Source organism: Erpetoichthys calabaricus, chromosome 13 (genome assembly GCF_900747795.2).
Source record: "Erpetoichthys calabaricus chromosome 13, fErpCal1.3, whole genome shotgun sequence".
Lineage (NCBI taxonomy): Eukaryota > Metazoa > Chordata > Cladistia > Polypteriformes > Polypteridae > Erpetoichthys > Erpetoichthys calabaricus.
This window is the reverse complement of record NC_041406.2, coordinates 55064592-55085221: the sequence shown is the minus strand read 5'-3', so window position 1 is coordinate 55085221 and position 20630 is coordinate 55064592. Positions and strand designations below refer to the sequence as shown.

The 20630-nt window shown below is 36.9% G+C and overlaps 1 protein-coding gene across 1 annotated transcript in view; it reads left to right on the top strand.

The window, feature by feature from the left end:
- The window catches only part of LOC114663749 (dynein axonemal heavy chain 11), a 341140-nt gene that overhangs the window by 165217 nt on the left and 155293 nt on the right, over nt 1-20630 (top strand). The window contains 8 exon segments of the mRNA XM_051936024.1: nt 3710-3866; nt 4029-4174; nt 4271-4387; nt 6343-6481; nt 7108-7200; nt 11084-11278; nt 17926-18003; nt 18611-18743. Coding sequence (XP_051791984.1) covers nt 3710-3866; nt 4029-4174; nt 4271-4387; nt 6343-6481; nt 7108-7200; nt 11084-11278; nt 17926-18003; nt 18611-18743 — 1058 coding nt within the window.

The following is a 20630-nucleotide window of genomic DNA, read 5'->3' as shown; positions in this document are numbered from 1 at the left end:
TTATATATATATATATATGGTATGTATATATATATATATATATATATATGTATGTATGTATATATATATATATATGGATATGTATATATATATATATATATATATATAGATATGTATATATATATATATATATATATACATATCCATATATATATATATATATATATGTATATATATATATATATATATATGGATATATATATGTATGTACATGTATGTATGTATATATATATATATGTGTATATATGTCAATGTCAATTTATTTATATTGCACATTTAAAACAACATAGTAATGCTGTGACCAAAGTGCTTTACAAAAATAGAACAAATTAACATAAAACATAAATAAAAAATAAAATATATGAACATAAAATAAAATACATAATAAATAGAAGTAATGTTATATACATAAAAAATAGAAGAAATGTAATATAATCACAAAGAGTAAGCCATCAGTATTAGTAAAGGTCACTGAATGCAAGTGAGTAGAAATGAGTCTTTAATCTTGTTTTAACTATTTCAATTGTAGACAACTCCTTTATGTGATGAAGTAAAGAATTCCACAGGCGAGGTGCAACAGCTGCAAAAGCCCTGTCCCCCTTGGTTTTACACTTGGTATGAGGGACAACCAGAGACAGCTGACCAGAAGATCTAAGCACTCTAGATGGCTGATGTAAAACACACAGTTCAGATAAATAGGCAGGAGCAAGCCCATGTAAAGATTTAAAAACTAGCAGCAAGATTTTAAAATCAATTCGAAAACTGACAGGCAGCCAGTGTAAAGAAGCCAAAATAGGAGAGACAGAGTCATACTTTCTTGCCCCAACCAGAAAGCGAGCGGCAGCATTTTGGACCAACTGTAACCTGTGTATCAAGGATTTGTTAATCCCAGCATACAGCGAGTTGCAGTAATCGAGGCGAGAAAAAATAAACGCATGAGTAGCTATCTCAAGATCCCTAGAAGATAAAAAAGGCTTGATCTTACCTAATAGACGAAGTTGGAAAAAGCAACTCTTGACTACAGAATTTACTTGTTTCTCAAAAGAGAGGTTATTATCAAAGGTAACACCAAGATTGCGGACTTGAGGTTTCATTGAAGTTGTTGATCTATTTATGGTCAGCTAAAATGACGACTATTCTACTTGCCAAGGGAATTCACTGCTATTAGCATCACAGGTGTATACATTTCTCCAGTGCGAACACAAAAGACACACTATCCACTCTGTATCAATCAGTCAGTGCCATGAAAAATACTAATCTGGACTGTGTTCATATTATAGCTGGAGACTTAAACCAAGCCAACCTGAGAATAGTTTTACCACATTATTACCAACATGTGGATCTTGCAACCAAGGGAGAAAACATATTAGACCGAGTTTATACAAACATCAAACCGGCATTTAGGGCAGCCTCTCCCTCACCTTGGAAATTTGGGCCATCTTTATGTTATGCTTATTTCAGTATATAGGCCACTGCTAACTAGAAGAACTCCATCTGTGAAGAAGATAAGTATTTGGGAGTGGTTTCAGCAGTCCAGGACTGTTTTAAATGCATAGACTTGAATGTGTTCAGAGACGGCTACCACTGTCAACCAACACATCAATCTGGGGGAGTATGCGGAGTCTGTGACGGGATTCATATCCAAGTGGTAGGTTTGACCATCATCAAGAATATCACCACACCAGAAACCCTGGCTAACCAGAGAGGTGCATGCTGCCGTCAAGTCTGGGGACAAAAATGCTCTTAGATCTGCACAAGTCAATCTGAACTAGGATGTAAGAGCAGCAAAGTGTGCTTATGGACAGAAAATCCAGGGTCACTTATTCAAATGACTCGAGGAGCTTTTGGCAAGGCATACAGTTGATCACACTCTGTGTTGATAATATTGATTTCCGCAATATACTTAACACTTACTTCAGCTGGTTTGAAGAAAAGAACAACACAGCAAAAATGAATGCCCCTCCCTACGTGGATGATGAAGCACTCAGTCGGTGGACACTGCACAGGCTCAACACATGGAAAGCTGTAGGTCCAGACAATGTACCAGGGTGTGCTGAGCAATTGATGCACATTCTTACAGACATTTATAATCCCTCCCTGAGGCAAGCCATCATACATATGTGCTTCAAGGCTATTACTATGATACCTTTGCCAAAGAAGTCACCAGCATCAACGCCCAATGACTATAGTACTCACCCCCATCGTGATGAAATGCTTTGAATGGCTGGTCAAGGACCATATAATAGCCAAACTCGATCCAAACACTCGATCCACTTCAGTTTGCATACCTCCCTAACCGCTCCACTAATTATGCCATATTGGCGACATTCCATGTGAGCATGCCCCATCTGGAGAATAAGAACAATTATGTGTGGCTGCTCTTTATTGACTTTAACTGTATTAAAAGCAGAGCTAATCTCCAGCACTTGGTAAGAAACGTCCACCCACTAGGCATCAACACCATATTATGCAACTGTATTTTGGACTTCCTCACAGACAGACCCCAGATTATACATGTTGGAAAAACATCTCAGAGACCATTACCATGAATACTCTGGTCCCTCAGGGCTGTGTTCTGAGCCCTCTGTTCTTCACTTTGGTGACTCACGACTGTTGTGCCAGGCATAACTCGAATTATATCATCAAATTTGCAGACGACACAACAGTGGTGAGGGCCTCATCAGCAACGATGATGATTCGGCCTACTGAGAGGAAATAAACAAACTTGCTTTCTGGTGTAACGACATGTCAACAAGACGAAGGAGATCATTGTTGTCTTTGGAAGGAAACACATGGCTCATATTCCACTTACAATCCCTGGCAATTCTGTGGAGTCAGGAAGAAGCACCAGGTTCCTGGGGGTGGACATCACGGATGACCTGACATTGATTACAAACACCACCTCCCTTGCAAGAAGGCACAGCAGTGCTTTCACTTTCTGCCATGGATGAGAAGAGTAAACCTCCCCCCTCCTGTTCTCGTAACATTCTACAGAGGTACTGTAAAGAGAATCTTGACCAGCAGCCTCTGTCTGGTATGGCAGTGGCACTGTTTCGGATCAGGAATTCCTGCAGAGAGTGGTGAGGACAACAGATGAAATCATCATAACCACCCTCCCATCTATACAAGATCTGTACTTGTCATGCTGCTTTAGGAGAGACACCAAGATGGTCGGAGACCCAACCCACAGAGCCCATGGACTAGCAAACGCTATCACAGCAAGACTGTCAGAATCAGTAGGAGTTTCTTCTCACAGGCTATCAAACTACTCAACTCCCTTTAACATCAAACAACCGACAACGCTTATTCAGAATCTCCTGAAATGCTGTTATGTCTGTGCATTATGTTTTACAGTACTTGAAAACTTTACAACTATACACCAATGTGTGTGTTTATGCTGTATATTATGTCTATCTGTTGTTGTATAACGTGCACTTGTCTTTATGTTTGTGTTCATACATTGAGCCTGGAGAAATACAATTGCATTCAGCTGTGCACTCCTTGTTGTATGGTTTGAATGACAATACAGTAAATCCAGTCCAATCCAATGTATCATAGCACAGAAAATATTTAAAAATACAGAAACTACAAATCTGAAATGTCAGATTGATTTTTGGTAGAAGAATTCAATGTGTACATTTTTCACAATGCCTCATGCATATTATAGAAATTTAATAAAAATGTTTTGTTTTTTTTTGCATCCAACAAGATGTTATATTACTCTTACACAATCATTGCATCTGATTATGAGTGGAGCACCTGCAGGACCTGCTGGCACAGGAAAAACTGAGACAACCAAGGATTTGGGGAGAGCTCTTGGTGTAATGGTGTATGTCTTCAACTGTTCAGAACAAATGGACTATAAGGTACTTGTCACTAAACAATAATTAATAAATGCATAGGACATTTTCAGGTAAAACTAGGGTGAATTCATACAATTTGAAATCACAAAATATACAGTACTGAACTTTTTGAATCACGAAATAGTATTTGTGATTATCATGGATGTTCCTGTCTGTCCTTTTTAGTCTATTGGCAATATTTACAAGGGCTTGGCTCAGACTGGTGCTTGGGGTTGCTTTGATGAGTTTAATCGAATCTCTGTTGAGGTCCTGTCGGTGGTAGCAGTTCAAGTGAAGACCATACAAGATGCAATTAAAAATAAGAAAAAAAGGTTTGTTTTGGTCAAAATTAATGGCATTAGCTTTTAGTGGTAACATAATACAAAAACTGTGAAAGTAGATTGCTTTAAACTTTTTATGATTTACAGGTTTTTGTTCTTGGGTGAAGAAATTATGTTGAAATTTTCTGTGGGAATATTTATTACCATGAATCCTGGCTATGCTGGAAGAACTGAACTCCCTGAGAACCTTAAAGCACTTTTCAGGTAAGTAGCTTTTAGAAGTGCTGTATTGTAGAATGTGACAATGTAAATAATTTAGAATTCTTCTGTGTACAGAAGTTTAATGATTGACTTTACAGTAAAAGAATGCCTTTCAGTTCTAATTGAATGAGTTTCACTGCAGAAGATATTGTAGCATGACAAAACAGTATTTTCTTATAATGTTAATGTATTGTTAATAATTCTCCTTAATATTGTCAATACTACACATCAAATTTAAAACTTCATTTTTGCACAAGTGTTTAGTACTCTTTATAGTATATTAAGAAATTGACAGGTATGGTAGGAGTTAATTAAGGTGCTGATAATAAACTTTATACCATCCATAGTCTTCAGTCCCATGCAAAGTATATACAGTATAAAAAAGAAAAAATGTTATTCCTCTAATGTCTCTGAAAAAATAAAACACAAAATGAAAAGGAGTACATGACTATAAAATATATATTCTGTGAAATAAACATCAAAAGGTTAAAGATAAATGAACAATATGCTGTTAGATAGAAGAACTAAAAACCACTCTGGTCTACCATACCTGAGTTTAAACAAACAGACATTGTGTACCGTTGTTACATAAAGTACTTAATCCAATTCAGGATTGCTGAGAGCTGTGCTGTATAGCATTGTGCACAATGCAGGACTCAAACCTGGATGGTATGCCATTCCATTACAGTGCTACTTTATCTTTAAAGACGCCTTAGAGGTATTTCACAATGAGAAATTTCTTTTCACCTACATTTGTTTTTCTGCATTGTTTACAATGAAATTGTAACACTTGAGCATTTTAAACAAGAAAATAATATTGGTAATAAAAGACTAATGTAAATATATATATTGTTGTGATGCATCATCACCAAAGGGTGAAAAGGGGTAAACCAGCTTTAGAATAAACAAAAACCCGACCGGGAATTCCCTGGTCAGCTTTAGAAAAAAAGGCCTTTCCCAAGGGAGCTGTGCCCCAAACTTAAAATGCAGTTTTCAAGGCTTACTCAGGCCCCAAAAAAGACCCTCACTTTTAAAGTTCAAAAACAGTTTTAAATGAGATACACAAAGAAATTTCTTCAAGTTAGAGGAAAACTGTCAAATACCCCTGGCTTGAAAGACAATAGTAAGACTATGTTCTTTACATTCAAAGAATGTATTAAATAAGCAAAATAAGAACAGTTATAGCATAACAACATAGTTTGGATATAAGGTAAAGCAATATTTAAATAATGAGTATTTAATTTTACAGAAAATAAATATACAAAGCGATATTTTAGTGTTTACAGATTTAAAAGAAATGCCATACAATTTGATGGCAATTTAATTTGTTGAATTAATACTGGTAAAATAAGACCCTGTTTTTGCTGAACATGTGTTTAATAGAAGCATATGATGTTTTAGTTCTGTTTACTATAACATGTTAATTAATTTTATTTTCTAATTTTTAGAGAAGCAACATCTAATGCCTCTTTTTACCAACTTTGTTTTAACTATGCCCCTCACTCACTCTTCATGCCCAAACTATGAACAACTATGAAATAAAGAAAATGACAGAGAAAATAAACAGAGATATATTTTTTTTCTTTAAAGAGTACATCATACAATGTTATGTACAGTAAAGTGTAATCACGCTTAACATTTTAAAATGCATTATTCTATTATATTATCTGCTTTTTTGGTTATAATTAAACATAACTTTGATAATTCAGTTGTAGATCTGTATTATAAGATATCATGTAAATACTATATGAAGAATGTTTGAGGTGGATATCATACCATTATTTTAATTGAGGGGATAATGACTTTTTAATAATTTTCCACAAGCTGACATTTGTTTCTAATGAAATTATGCTTCCCTTATACTAGTATGATCAATTTAAATCATAGCTGAATTAAACATATTTGAATTATACAAAATGCTTAGTTTATATGTATATTGTCTTATTACTAATTTACAGGCCATGTGCGATGGTAGTGCCAGACATTGAGCTGATTTGTGAAATAATGCTTGTGGCAGAAGGATTTCTTGATGCTCGTCATTTGGCTAGAAAATTCATAACTTTATACACTCTCTGCAAGGAGTTACTGTCGAAACAGGTACATTAGGACTGACATTTTATTAGACAAAACACAACACTGTTTCTGGTGTTATATTTTAGATGATCTGCTTCTAATTATTTAAAAAAATACACTCACCATGTGATCCTTTTCTTTTTGCCCAAAATGTATTTCCAAAGATTTATAATATTAGAAATTTAATGTAAGGGTTTAATACTCCTACAAAATTTTGACAGTTTTCTTGTTTAAGTGCATGCAGGTACTAGAGAACGTTTTTGAGAAACATAAAAGTATATTATGTGTGAGACTGTATACTATGTAAACAATATTTTCAATCGGACATGGGTAAGAAATAAAATAATGTGCAGGAAGACAGTTAGTAATTATACAACTGAAAAGACACTGCTTTGTTTAGCATGCCTTTTTAGCTAATAATGTAAATATTCAGGTATAAAATTTCTGTAATTCTGCATTACTCAGAGTTTTTGGCTTTGAATTGATTCTTTGTGTTTGTGGTAAAAGTCTCCATTATCATTCATTTAAATGATGGAAATCTGACTAGTTGATAAAAATAAAGTTGTTATAATAAGTTTTTGATGTTACAACTTTAAATGACAAGGTCAGAAATGTGCTTGAAAGTAAAAATTAATAGTGTTTGGTTATAGGATCATTATGACTGGGGTCTCCGAGCAGTAAAGTCTGTGCTAGTTGTTGCAGGCTCACTGAAAAGAGGAGATAAAGGCAGACCAGAGGACCAGGTAGGACATTTTTTATTTTCTGGGTACTATGATTCAACCATACAAAAAAAGTCGAGTGTTTTTAATTTATTTTAGCTAGGCTGTCAATGGAATTATTAAACTTGATTAAATATTTAAGCAGCCAATTAAATTTTATTTTCAGCTTCGCTTGTTGATTGATGGTTGCCCACTAGGTGACGCTCCTCTGGTCATGGGTGACTTCAATGCAGCCACTGGCACTGACAGGGTTAGCTATAAGGATTGTGTCAGTCTCCATGGGTCTGGTGACCGTGGTGAATTTGGCTCTATTTTCCTTGACTTTGCAAAAGTCAGCAGCTGCGGATCGCTGGACCCTGGTTCCAATGTCCTGAGCCGCATTGTTGGACTTGGTACTCCAATATTGGTGATGCGGTGAAGGAGATCAATCACATCCTTGTGGGTAGACGCTGGAGGCTCCTACAGAACTGCAGGGTCTACAGAAGTGCCCAGTTGGTGAATTCTGACCACAGAATTGTTGATAGTCTGAAGATCCAGCTTAAATCCAGTAGGCTACCACCTACTAGGACCTTGCCAGACTCCAAGATCAGACTGTTTCTAATGAGTTTGCACAGTTTGTATGAGGACCTTACAGATTTGGGTGCGACTGCTAATCCAGTGGGAGACCTTCCGTGACAAGATCCTGAAGGTTGCTGAGTGTTGTATTGGTGTTGGTGGTGTTCCCTGAAGGAAGTGTTTCATCTTGCAGGCAACCCTGGATATCATCGAGAAGAGTTGCAACGCATGGCTTATTGGCAGTTCTGGTCTGTACCGAGAACAGAGAATGATGGCTGTGAGGGCTCTGAGGATAGATAAGGAGGACTTTGTTAGAGGAATCTGTGAGCAAGTAACACACCATCTGTGGTCTAGTGACCCACTTCCTGCTTAAAGAGAAATTGAAACATAGCACACATCTGTTCCTCGGAGAGTCACAGTCAGGGTGGGTGATGGAACGGTTCTTACGGATTACTGCTGTTGGTGCCGGGTAAGGTCCTTGCTAGGGTCATCCTCAATAGGATCCATGATCATTTGTTCACCTACCAGTGACCAGAGCAGTCTGATTTTACGCCTAAGAAGTCTACCATCAACTGCATCCTGGCACTGAGGGTTCTCATGGAGTGCAAATGCGAATATCGGTAGAGGTTATTTGCATGCTTTGTTGATTTTTCATAAGCGTTTGACTCAGTTGATCAAGCTGCCCTGTGGGGCATCTGGAGACTCCACAGGATCACTCCAGAGTTGCTGGATATCATGGCCGGCGTGTATACTGGTACTACAAGTGCTTTGCAGAGCGGAGGCAGAACCTTTACGTTTTTCCCAGTTGATTCTGTGGTTTGTTAGGGGTGTGTTCTTGCTCCTACTCTTTTCCATACTTGGTTGGTCGTGGGTTCCAGTGGCTGTGGGGTTTCTGTTGGTGACGAAAGATTTACTGATATTGACTTTGCTAACGATGCTGTGATCTTTGTGGAGTCAATGGAGGCTCTGATTGAGGCTCTTGAGATACTTAGCTAGGAGTCTGAGTGCTTGGGTTTGCGACTGTCCTGGCTAAAAACCAGGATCCAGACCTTTAATGACCTCTAGGGCAGAACCATCAGCAGTGTGTCTGTCTGCAGAGAGAAACTCGACCTTGCCGAGAGGTTTACTTACCTCCGCAGTGACATTCATGTCTTTGGTGACTCTTTCTATAAAGTCAGTAGATGGATTGGGAGGGCATAGGGGGGATCATGTGGTCACTGGAAAGGAGTGTGTGGCACTCCTGATATCTCTGCAAAAGGATGAAGCTCCAAGTCTCTAGAGTTCTAGTACGTTTTGTTTTGCTATATGGTTGCAAGTTATGGACATTATACAGTAATCTGAGACGAATACTGGACTCCTTCAGTATTGTGTCTCTTCGGAGAATCCTTGGGTACTGCTTGTTTGACTTTGTGTTGTATGAGGGTTGCTCACGGAGCCCCACATTAGGCATATTACCTGCATTTTGAGGGAGCATCAGTTACGGCACTACGGACCTGTGGCATGATTCCCTGAGGTTGATCCAGCTCACAGAATCCTTGTTGTTGAGAACCTGAGCAGCTGAACAATGCCAAGAAAACGCTCACATAACACCTGGCTGCGGCAGATTGATGGTCATTTTCAGGGGGTGGGACTGGACCACGTAACTCTCTGGGGGGTTGCCTACCAGGATCCTGAGCTGTTTCGTCATGCGGTGAGTGCAGCAATGTGCTGTACCAGTGCATGCTCCCCAACCGACCTGACCAGTTAACTTTAACTTTTATTTACATAAAATATTGTTTATAAGTATAAGATTGAAAGAAACAAAATTGCCATATGCATACCATATTTTTATTTATTGGTTTACTTCCTTCTATGGATGATTGTCTCCCTATGTTTAATGCAACTTGCAGTATAACCATTGCTTTTACTTTACGACCTACAGTGTTTGCAGGTAATACACTCCAGTGGTGATTAATCCCGCTGCGTCCCAGCACTTGACCCAAAGTCTGAATGAATGTCAGGATACAATACTTTCTATATCAAGTAAAATGTGGTCCCTGTGTTTTTTTGTGATACCTTTGTATCTCTTATATTCTCTTACAGTCAAAAGCCCTAAGGTCAAGTTAGGATAAAATAATAACTATTTGAGGCTAGGGATCTGCACTGGCAATCGGAAGGTTGCCGGTTTGAATCCCATAAATACCAAAAGGAACTCTGCTCTTTTGGGCCCTTGAGCAAGGCCCTTAACCTGCAATTGCTGAGCGCTTTGAGTAGTGAGAAAAGTGCTATATAAATGCAAAGTATTATTATTATTATTAATAAACAGAATTTTAGCAAAGCTTTAAGTGGAATAGCAAAGCATTCCCCTAAACAGTAGTTAGGAGTTGTTGATATATTTTTTTTTAAAGGCACTCACACTACTATGAAGCAAGTATCCGGTGTAGCTAATATGTGGCTTGATGTATGACATCTGCAACATCATACAATCTTAGTGGAGCAAAGAAAGTCAAATTTTTGCACCTTATAAAGAGAACTATAAATTCTATAGAAGGCTTCATTTCAAAGTGAAGTTGCCATGAGAGTAAATAAGAGTGCTGGCCTTTTATTTATTTTTATATAAAACAGTGTGATAATGTTTCAGAAAAGACTGACACTTTAATCTATCAATTATTTCTGCTGATGATCTATTTTAATAACAAATCTCAGTCATGTTTTAATAGTAAAGTATTGTCATAAACACCTTGTTTTTTGCTTCTAGTAAGTTCCATAATACACAGGTTTTTGTAAAATATTTTGGGAAGGTTTTCTGATGATATTATATTTAATGCATGCTTTTCAAAAGTATCCTGATGATAAGATATTTTAAACATACACCCTCTATTCTGTTTCATCCCCATAGAGATTATAAGACCTGGAGCCTTTTTCAGCAACATCAGGTGCATTAACAGAAAAAGGGGTACGAGTCCAACGCAACACCTGCTCACACACCCACTTGCTGCCAGTTTAGCATTTCTGTTTAACTTATCTTTTAGGATTTGAGAAGAAAATTGGAGTGCCAAGTGAAACTTATAAAGTCACAGAGACCACAACTGGCCATGTAATTCAAATCAGATACAGTGCATCAGTGAGGTAGCAATCATAATAGCTACAGTATATCACTGGATCACCCTGAATGTGTAATGTATTAGTTAGTGGCTTGATTAGTAACACTGAGAGTTTCAAGTTGTTTACTAAATTAAACAATTGCTTACTTTATTGTTCAACTAAAACCATTTTTTTTAGATTGCAAACATCACATGTAACTTATCATTCATGACTTGTACCACATTTATTAAGAGGTTTGATTGATCATTTATCCTCCTATGATATTTAGGTATTAATGCGTGCACTGAGAGATTTTAACCTGCCCAAAATAATAAGTGATGATGTGCCAATATTTATGGGCCTGATTGGAGATCTTTTTCCTGCTTTGGATGTTCCAAGAAAGAGAAACATGGAATTAGAACAAATGGTGAGACAATCCATCCTTGATCTCCGCCTACAACCTGAAGAGAACTTCATTCTCAAAGTAAGAAAACTTAAACCGATTTCCACAGTTTCAGTTTTATTCATTATTTTATTTTATTTTTTAACTTTTTTATTCTAAAAGGTTTTATTTGTTGTTGTATTGGATTGAGACTGAATCACTTACGAATACATACTAAATACCAGTATTACTGATGATATTTTAGAACATACTTTAATTATTATTCCATTATAGCATTATGCAATGGCAAGTCATGCTCAGCAGTCTTTTAACTTTAAGCTAATGAATAAACTGATGCCAAGCTATATCTTCTCATCATTTGAAATTAATATTGGTTTTGATTAGTTCAGGCCACAAAAAGTTTCTTTAACAGAGATTAACAGACTGAACAGATATTATCAAGCAGATGTCATCTAGAACTAACCGGAAGTGACTATAAACTTTACTGACAATTGCTAAGAAAAGCCAAGCAAAATGACACCTTTTATTGGCTAACTAAAAAGATTAAAGCTTTCTACATCTCTTGCAGAATAAACCTGCTCTTGAAATTATGGAGAATGTATGAAGTAACAAATAAAAGTTGCCATTTTAGGTGTACTGTATGCAGCAAGTATTATTTTATTTAGTGCGTTTACTTACACACACAAAACAGGGATAAGGTGAGTAGCTCAGTTAAAGCACAAACCTAGTTGCTTAAAAATCCATGTTTACATGGGCAGATATGCTTCTGGAGTTCTCCCTTTCCCAGACGCTCTAACATCATTAAGCTGCACAAAACAGAGTTAAACATTTTCATTGGCCACCTTCAATCTGAAAGCAAGCATTAAGCCTGTGATAATTTTCTTGTATTTAATAAATAAGTTATTTACTTCACTGCAATGAAGGACTAAACATCCATTTCCATTTTACATCCCTTCCTGACCCAAGCCACTGATGTTTCTTGATATGAACATTGGCCACTTCATCATTCTGTCATTCTGTTTTAAAATTTCTGTAGGAAATAGCTGGATTAAAACTAAACTGACACTTATCAATATGTTTCTGTTACCACATCTCATGCAGCACACTCTTTTTTGCTTGGCTATACAAGCATTTGCTCTGCAAAAGAGCAGCTTACCAGTACATGTGCTTTCTTGTCTTGAACCCAGTACCACTTGGATAATAATAACTTAGGTATTTTTCCTTCAATAAAATAAATATTGTGTTACATGTTGCTTTGTAAAAAGTAAATAGACTACGTAACACATGTTACTTTTAATATGTTACCCTCAGCACTTCTCCCGAAATTGGGCACTGTGTGTTCAGCATATCAGTATAAATACAGGCAGTCCCCGGGTTACGTACGAGATAGGGACTGTAGGTTTGTTCTTAAGTTGAATTTGTATGTAAGTCGTAACAGGTACATTATTTTAATAAATGCTGTTGTTGACCGACTGTAACCAGTGCTTTGCCAATGAATGATGGAGTTTCACCTCTCTCTGAACTTTTTATTATTTCTACTTTATTTTCCATGGTGATGGTTTTTCTCTTCTTTGCTGTATCACCAGCACTTGCATCAGATTTTTGTTTCAGAGACATTGTTGAAGGGTGAAGGCAAAAGGGTAAGATGAGCTCTTCTGCACAACACTGTACACGCTATCACAGCAGGAAGGCACCCCTCGTCAGCACGTCTGGTGTACTCACGAGAGACAACTTCCTGCTATGTACGTAACAGTACAAGCAGGCTTGCTATTGAGAATGAATGGGGGTGGCGAGGGGCGATTCACCATTCGCCCACCACACAGTCGCCTCCACTTGCATACAGTATAGTATGCTGCCTGCAGTGTCTGCCCACCGAGAACAAACAGGGTGTGGACAAAGGCGGGTAGTGAATCGCCCACCACCGCCCCCATTCAACAGGCAGCCACCCGAGGCACTCTACACAATGCTGCCTCCTGCCGCCCCATTCACCCTCAATGACCTCCGTTCAGCCACAACTGGGGCACTGCTTGCAGCATCACCGGCTGCCCCATCAAGCCTCCGTCCTGCACACGAGTGGTAGCTGTGGCCCCAGTGACTATGGACCGCGGGTCACCGCTTGCCACGCACCCAGCCGCCCACTGAGAATGAATGGGGTTCGGTTCCCACCGCCCCATTCATCAACCGGAACCGCTCGAGGGACACTACACTGCAAGAGCACAGGGCATCCATTTCTTCTAAGAAAGATCCAGAATACTGATTCGTCTGACCTTACAAGTTTTGCTAGAAGTGTCCAGTAGGGATTCCATGGATTGAGCTGGATTTAGTTGATCAAAAGTGGTGAATAAAACAATTGGATTTTCAGGATTATCTTTTATAATTTTAGAGGTGGACTGCTTTTGTTATATTCTGTCAAATGTGCCCTCAATATTTCAAAGTGGACTGTTAATTGTGTTTTTCTTTGTTTACAGTCAGTTCTGTTGCATTTTTCCTTAAATTCAGATGTTTTATGAGTCTTTCAAGGTACTGTGGAGCTGGAGGATTTCTTAACAATTTTTTAGGGGCCACTACGCCAGCTGCAGCTCTCACCTTAGAATTCAAATTTTCCACCTTACTGGTTACATTGCTAGGTTTATTAGGGCAAACACTAAATTAGAAGTGATATATATTGGTCACTGTCTGTGTGAAGTTTACATGAATCTAAATTACATCCCCTTGCGTGTGAAATGTGTCCTTGAGTGGGTATTGCACCTCTAATTGGGTTAAGTAGTTTTAAAAAATGTTATGTTATATACTGTAAATATATGTTTACACATCATGACTGTACAATTAATTTCATTAAAATCTAAATGCATTTTGCATCTGTACAATTACTAAACAGCAGAAGGCTGTGATTTATTACCAGTAATATATTCAAATGCTCTGCACGTTTGTTGGGTGTTTTACTTCCAGTCTACTGAACATAAACTGTGCACGTGTGGAACTCATTGTAAGACTGACCAGTAATAAGAGTCTTAAATCAGTCCCATTGCCATTTGTTTTGAACAAGTAGATTAGTGGAGTGTTGGTTTTTGGAGACAACATTATATGCCAAATTTTCCCCTGAGACAAATAAAGATCAATTGATCGATCTGTCATTTATATGAGTACAGTAGGGGAGAGTGAAAGTTGGTGAGCTGGTCCCCTTTTGTCATTTGGCAGCATTTTGGATTTCACCGCAGAGACATCAATCAGCATCACAGACAAAACATTGAACTCTGCAATGAATGTGTTGTAAAAAAGGTAAATGCAAGTAAAAATGCCATAGCCGAAAGCCTGCCTGAGCCAATGCAAACAATAATGCCAGTGTGTCTGCAGTTGTTACACAATGAGGGAAAAACATCAAGGAGACATAAAATCACAGACTTTGTCACACATAGCAAAAGACATTGCGCTCTTGTATGCTGTCAGGAAACAGGGATTTCAGACATTAATCAACAAACTCGATCAGATATGTTGTCTCACAAACTGCCATCCCCAAACTGTACAGAAAATGGAAAGGTGAAGATGATTTTGACATAGTGAAACTAAAATACTACAGAACATGCAGAACAACTGAGCCTTACATCAGATTAACAGTACATTGCATAAGTGATGATTTTAAAATGAAAACTTGCAAACATTGTATTTCCCAGTGGATCATACAGATCAAAACATTGCCCTGAGCTTGAAAGAAGCATTGGCTGGAGAGGGCTGCTTGAGGAGCAACTGGTTGCTGTAACAACAGACAAGGATCTAACATAGTCAAAGCAGGGGAAATGAATTGGTGAACCAAATTCCAGTGCTTTCGCTGTAAGCTTTATCTTCCGATTGGAAAAGGTTAGGTAGATTGTAATCTGTTGGTTGGTACTTTGAATGTAATATTAATTTCAATATTGGTTTTATTAAATGGCATCCATAGTATTTTTGAATAGTTACACTCTTCAATGCTTTATGCTTAAATTACATAATATGGTTAGTCTCCCATTTTATTTTCCTTACCTTTCTCTGTAGGATGAGGCCTCTGACCGTTAGACCTATTTCAAGGTAACTGAAGCACACTCACGTTAAGAAACAGAAAAATACAATTTTATGGGTAAACACAAGCATTATAAAAACATAACTGTATATTTTTTGACATAAAAGACAGTATGCTAAAAAGACGAGACAGACAAACATACAAAAAGGAAGGAACTTGGAGCTAGTTCAGGGTGTCTACCTGCAAGAGAATAGATTAATAATAATAATAATTCTTTGCATTTATATAGCGCTTTTCTCACTACTCAAAGCGCTCAGCAATTGCAGGTTAAGGACCTTGCTGAAGGGTCCAACAGAGCAGAGTCCCTATTGGCATTTACGGGACTTGAACCGGCAACCCGATTGCCAGTGCAGATTCCCTAGCCTCAGAGCCACCACTCCACCATTGGATTGTTGGTTTTCCTATCTCCCTAGAAAGATGGCAGCTAGAAGAGATGAATGGAACAAGTTTTAGAAGGAAAGTGTAACTTTGGGTGATTTGATCAAGTTCACTTCCAATTAAACACCCAGTGCATGTTGTTAGGTGTGCTGTTTTGTCCAGTACATTCAGACAGGTTCATTTCGTGGTTGCAAGCCTAAAATAAATGTCTGTTTTGATGCCTTTTTTGTCTAAAGATTTCCTTTGCAGAGGTGTTGGCTCAACTCTGATTTATACCTTTGCTATCAAATGGAGTACAGGGCTGAGTTTGTAATGCAGAACACAGAGTACAGCTGAATTTCAGAATCCCTGTTAAATATGCTGTCTTAACATGCCTTGTATCCCGCTAAAAGCCCAGAAAAGTTGGTAGTACTTTTTTACAAACAGACACTGTAAACATAATAGCTATATATAATTTATTACCTTAAGACTAGCACAGATGTTGATGATGTGTATGTACAGTATAATAAACATATGATTGTTATTATGATTAATATACAAACAAACTTTAACTTTAAATATCTTGTATTTATTAATTTAGAAAAGTTTCTTTAAAATATGACACACTCATTCATGGGATGAGTAGGGATGTGCAAGAAAATAGTAGACCAATTCATTTTTGTGTTTATTTTAAGTTATTTAGAAAATAACTTCACAGAAAGTAATTTCGTACTTCTTTGGTCCTGAACATTCAATAATTACAATTTTTATGTATTATTTGAAAATACCATTCTTGCCATCATTAGTTTGTTTTTAACCTTGAAGTTGCAATGCAAAATGTAATTTTAATACTCTTATATTGCACTTTAAATACCAATCACAATATGTGTTAAAATAATTACAATATGATTTTTGATCATGTCATGAAGCCCTAGTACACAAACACACATAACCACAATCATATAATAATATCTGTCCATTCTTTTTCTTATTTCACTTTTTCCATGACAGGAGAGTTTCAGTTGTAAGGTAGGAACAAATTATGGGAGAGATGTAATTTTTTTTTGCAAGACACCCACATGCAATGTGATGGAATACTGCTTTTTTGTACCAAAGGGCCAATTTAGCTTTTACAGAAGCTTAAGAAATATAGAAGAATTAAAACTAACAAATAAAATACCTTGGCCCATAGTTTTTTAAATTGCAGGTTGCACACTTTTGGATTGCATAGAGTGGTAACTCACCATTATATTCAAAAAGAAAGAGCTGTATGTGGTTTGCAAAGTGTCTCACAATAGGTCACTGCTGGCAGTTTAAGCAATCAGCATTGCTCTGGTATGACTGTCGTCAGTGATTTTCCAAAGAAAAACCAGAGATAACTGTTTGTGGTGAGTCTCCTAGAGGGGACTACCATCTGATCTGATGGTCGTCATGTTCTGGGCCATGAAGACACTAAGAAGGGAAAGATTGTGATGTTAGGGGGAAAAAAAAGTTTAAGAAACAGTGCCCTTGTCAAAAACACACAAGAATTACCAAAAAAAAGAATGAACAAAAAAAGAAAAAGAAAAACTTCTGACTTGGCTAAAGATAACAATGTACTAATAGTCATATTTCCATTGGTATAAAAAGCCCCTGTAGTGTTTTTGACACGTGTATGTGGAATTTATCTTTAGATGAAAATACTTGATGTTAGTGTGCCATAGTGTGCAGCAATGTCACTCAGTTTTATTTTTATTCTCTAACCAGTGAATTTAAGAACTCCTCTACAGAAACAGGCACAAAACTTATGAATTCTGTTCCTTAATACTTACCTTAAATAATTGCTCAAGTGAACATTATTCATTCTGGACCAGCTTTTAAATGTACTTGTCAGAATTCTGGCATTTCAGCTGGCTAGGTGTATCAAAGTACTTAAAGATAATGTGTCATAGAGAGGATGTGCAGCATTGTTCATAATCGCTATCAGTTTTGTCTTTTGTCTTTTTTTTTTGTCTTGTCTTTTCCGCTACTGCCTCCAATGGTTTGAGAATGTCACATAACTGAGAATGCCTTTATAGATAGCTTGTTGATTTAGTGGGCCTCTCTTAAAGTGATGTTATCAGCCCAGCACATCACAGCGTAGAAAATTTTTGGTAGCTGTCATGTCACAGAGTTATAGAATATTTAAATACCAGCAACAATCTAACATCTCTTATAATGGTAGGTAAATTATTGTATAGTTTGTGGCAATGTACTGCAAAATGGACGGTTGCTTTGTATTCACTAATAAAATGTTTTCTTAAAAAGTTCATTTTTAACAATTTTGCTATATTCATAGGTTGTCCAGCTGGAAGAACTTCTAACAGTGCGTCATTCAGTTTTTGTTGTTGGAAATGCAGGAACAGGAAAAAGCCAGGTAAAAGGTGTATTAATCAGTAAAATCATACTTCTGGATCATTTAAATTTATTTTTTTTTCCCAAATGATTGGAGTCATCATTTTACTATCACAAAATATTTGCTTGTCCAGTGATTTTAAATGTTTGGAATATAAAAAGAACACAAGGATTATGAACCATTTTATTTTGCAATGATACACTACTAGAGTGTTCATCTGCACTGGATTAATGTGTGCATCCTCTTTCCCTGCTTTGATACTTTTGTTTATTTTATTTAATGTCATTATGTGCACAGAAGTGAAAACTCTTATGACCATGCCATTGTTCACAATTCTGTGTTTTTCTATTTTCTAAAATAATATTTAGATGTCCTGATCATACTTAATCCAAAATGTTTTTACATATTTTTTCTCAGTTATGTTAAATATTCATTTTGTATGAAACCTTTCAAAATAGGACAACTCAGATTTCTACAAGGTGCATTTAGCCCCAGCAGTAGATTAAAAATTGTTATGTACTGTAATTTCTTACTGTACTGTTTTTTCACCTTTTCAAAGGAAAAAAAAAGTACATGGATTTATACAATCCTATTGCTTGCTGAATGTTACTTATGTTCCTTTTGGTAGATTTTAAAGACTTTAAACAAGACATATTTTAATTTGAGAAGAAAGGCAGTTTGGAATGACCTTAATCCAAAAGCTGTTACTACCGATGAACTTTTTGGGTTTATTCATCCAGCAACACGAGAGTGGAAAGATGGCAAGTATATAATTGAAACATAAAGTGTGTGAGTGTGTGTCATTTCAGTATCCCCAATGATTCACTGCACCCTAAGAATGCTGCTTAAAAACTACTAGGAGCAGATCTGGAAGTAGGTGGGGGATACTGGGCACAGCTCAGAGTCCAAATAGCCAAAGGGTAGAAGCTGTTGCAGAACCTGACAGAACTGGTATTGATGGTACCTTCTGTCAGTTGGAAGTGGGACAAAGAGTGCGTGGTAAAGTTTGAAGTGGTCCTCAAAAATGCTGTAGACTTTGCGGATACAGCCCTTAATAAGATATCTTTAATGAAGGGTTGAGAGGAACCAATGGTTGAGGGAAGGGTTGAGAGGTCTTCTGCTGTATGTACTCTCTGATGAAGGACCTTGCTATCAGAGACACTGCAGTTTCCAAACCAGACAATGAGGCAGTTGGTCAGTGCACGTTCTTCATTGATGAAGCTTTCAGAATGCTTTTAGTCACCATGTAGAATGTGCTGTGGATGGGTTGGTTTTCTTGCCTTCCTGAGTTGCCAAAGGAAGTGGAGATGCTGATCCTGGCTATGGAGGTTGTGCCTTAGATCCAGTTTCTTGGTGTTAATTGACCAAGAAAGATCAGCTATCAGATGAACAGCACAGAATTTGCTGCTCTTGACCAATTCCCCTGCAGAGCCTTCAGTTTGCAGTGGTGTGTGGACAACATGAGCCTTTCTGAAGTCAACAATCACCTCTTTCATCTATTAGAGTCACCAGCCTGAGAAATCATTGGTTAACTGAAATTCAAATTACAACCCAAATACGTTTTTCGCAGTGTTCAAATCAGTAGACACATCTCAACATCAGTTGTTCAGAGGAAATTGTGTGAATCCAGTCTTCTTGGTAAAGCTGCTGCAAAGAAACCAGTACTAAAGGAGACATATATGGTGAAGATATTTGCTTGGGTCAATAAACACAAGTAGCCAACATAAGTCCGTTTGATATCTGTTGTTTTGTTCTGACTGTTTTGCTTGTGACAATGTCTGCTCTTTATTTAGAACTAAAGATACAGTATACTTAACCAGCTATCGCCATTCTGCAATAACAATCTAATATGTGCTTAGTTAGACCAAAATTTTTTTTTCAATAGCAAAATAACGCAAAACTCTTGCATCAAAGGAGTCTAACAGAAAAGTCAGTATCAGGTGAATGTTACTGACTTACAATCTAATTTAATGACTATGTAAAATCTGTAGATGCAATTTTAGTTAAGAAAGACATGCAGACAGTTTTAGGCAATGGCTGAGAATCATTGTTAGACATTTTTGAATATGGAGAAAATATTTGATAAGATACTGTGAGAGGAAGTTAGGTGGGCAATTTGGAAAATACTAGATTAGAATAATGGTTAGTATTCATTGTGATGTTGAAGTCTACAGAAACACTAATCATTGTTAGGATGGCAGCTTAGATAGTGAAAATTTAAACATGAATGTAGGGCTTCACCAGGGATCTGTTCTGGGTCTATTGAAAGTAATAGTAATAAAGTTTGTGAATGGTATGTAAATTGTCAGAATGTTTTTGGATTGAGATGACATGTGGTGAAGACTACACGTACATGCTGAACATTATTTAATACTAATTTCAATAATAGATATTTACTTTATTTGTCCCTGGGTGAATTTAAAACTTTACCCAGATGTTCGAGAGAGAGAAAAACTATATATACAGCATATACTGTGTGTATATATATATATAAATATATATACAGTGGTGTGAAAAACTATTTGCCCCCTTCCTGATTTCTTATTCTTTTGCATGTTTGTCACACAAAATGTTTCTGATCATCAAACACAATTAAACCATTAGTCAAATATAACACAAGTAAACACAAAATGCAGTTTTTAAATGAT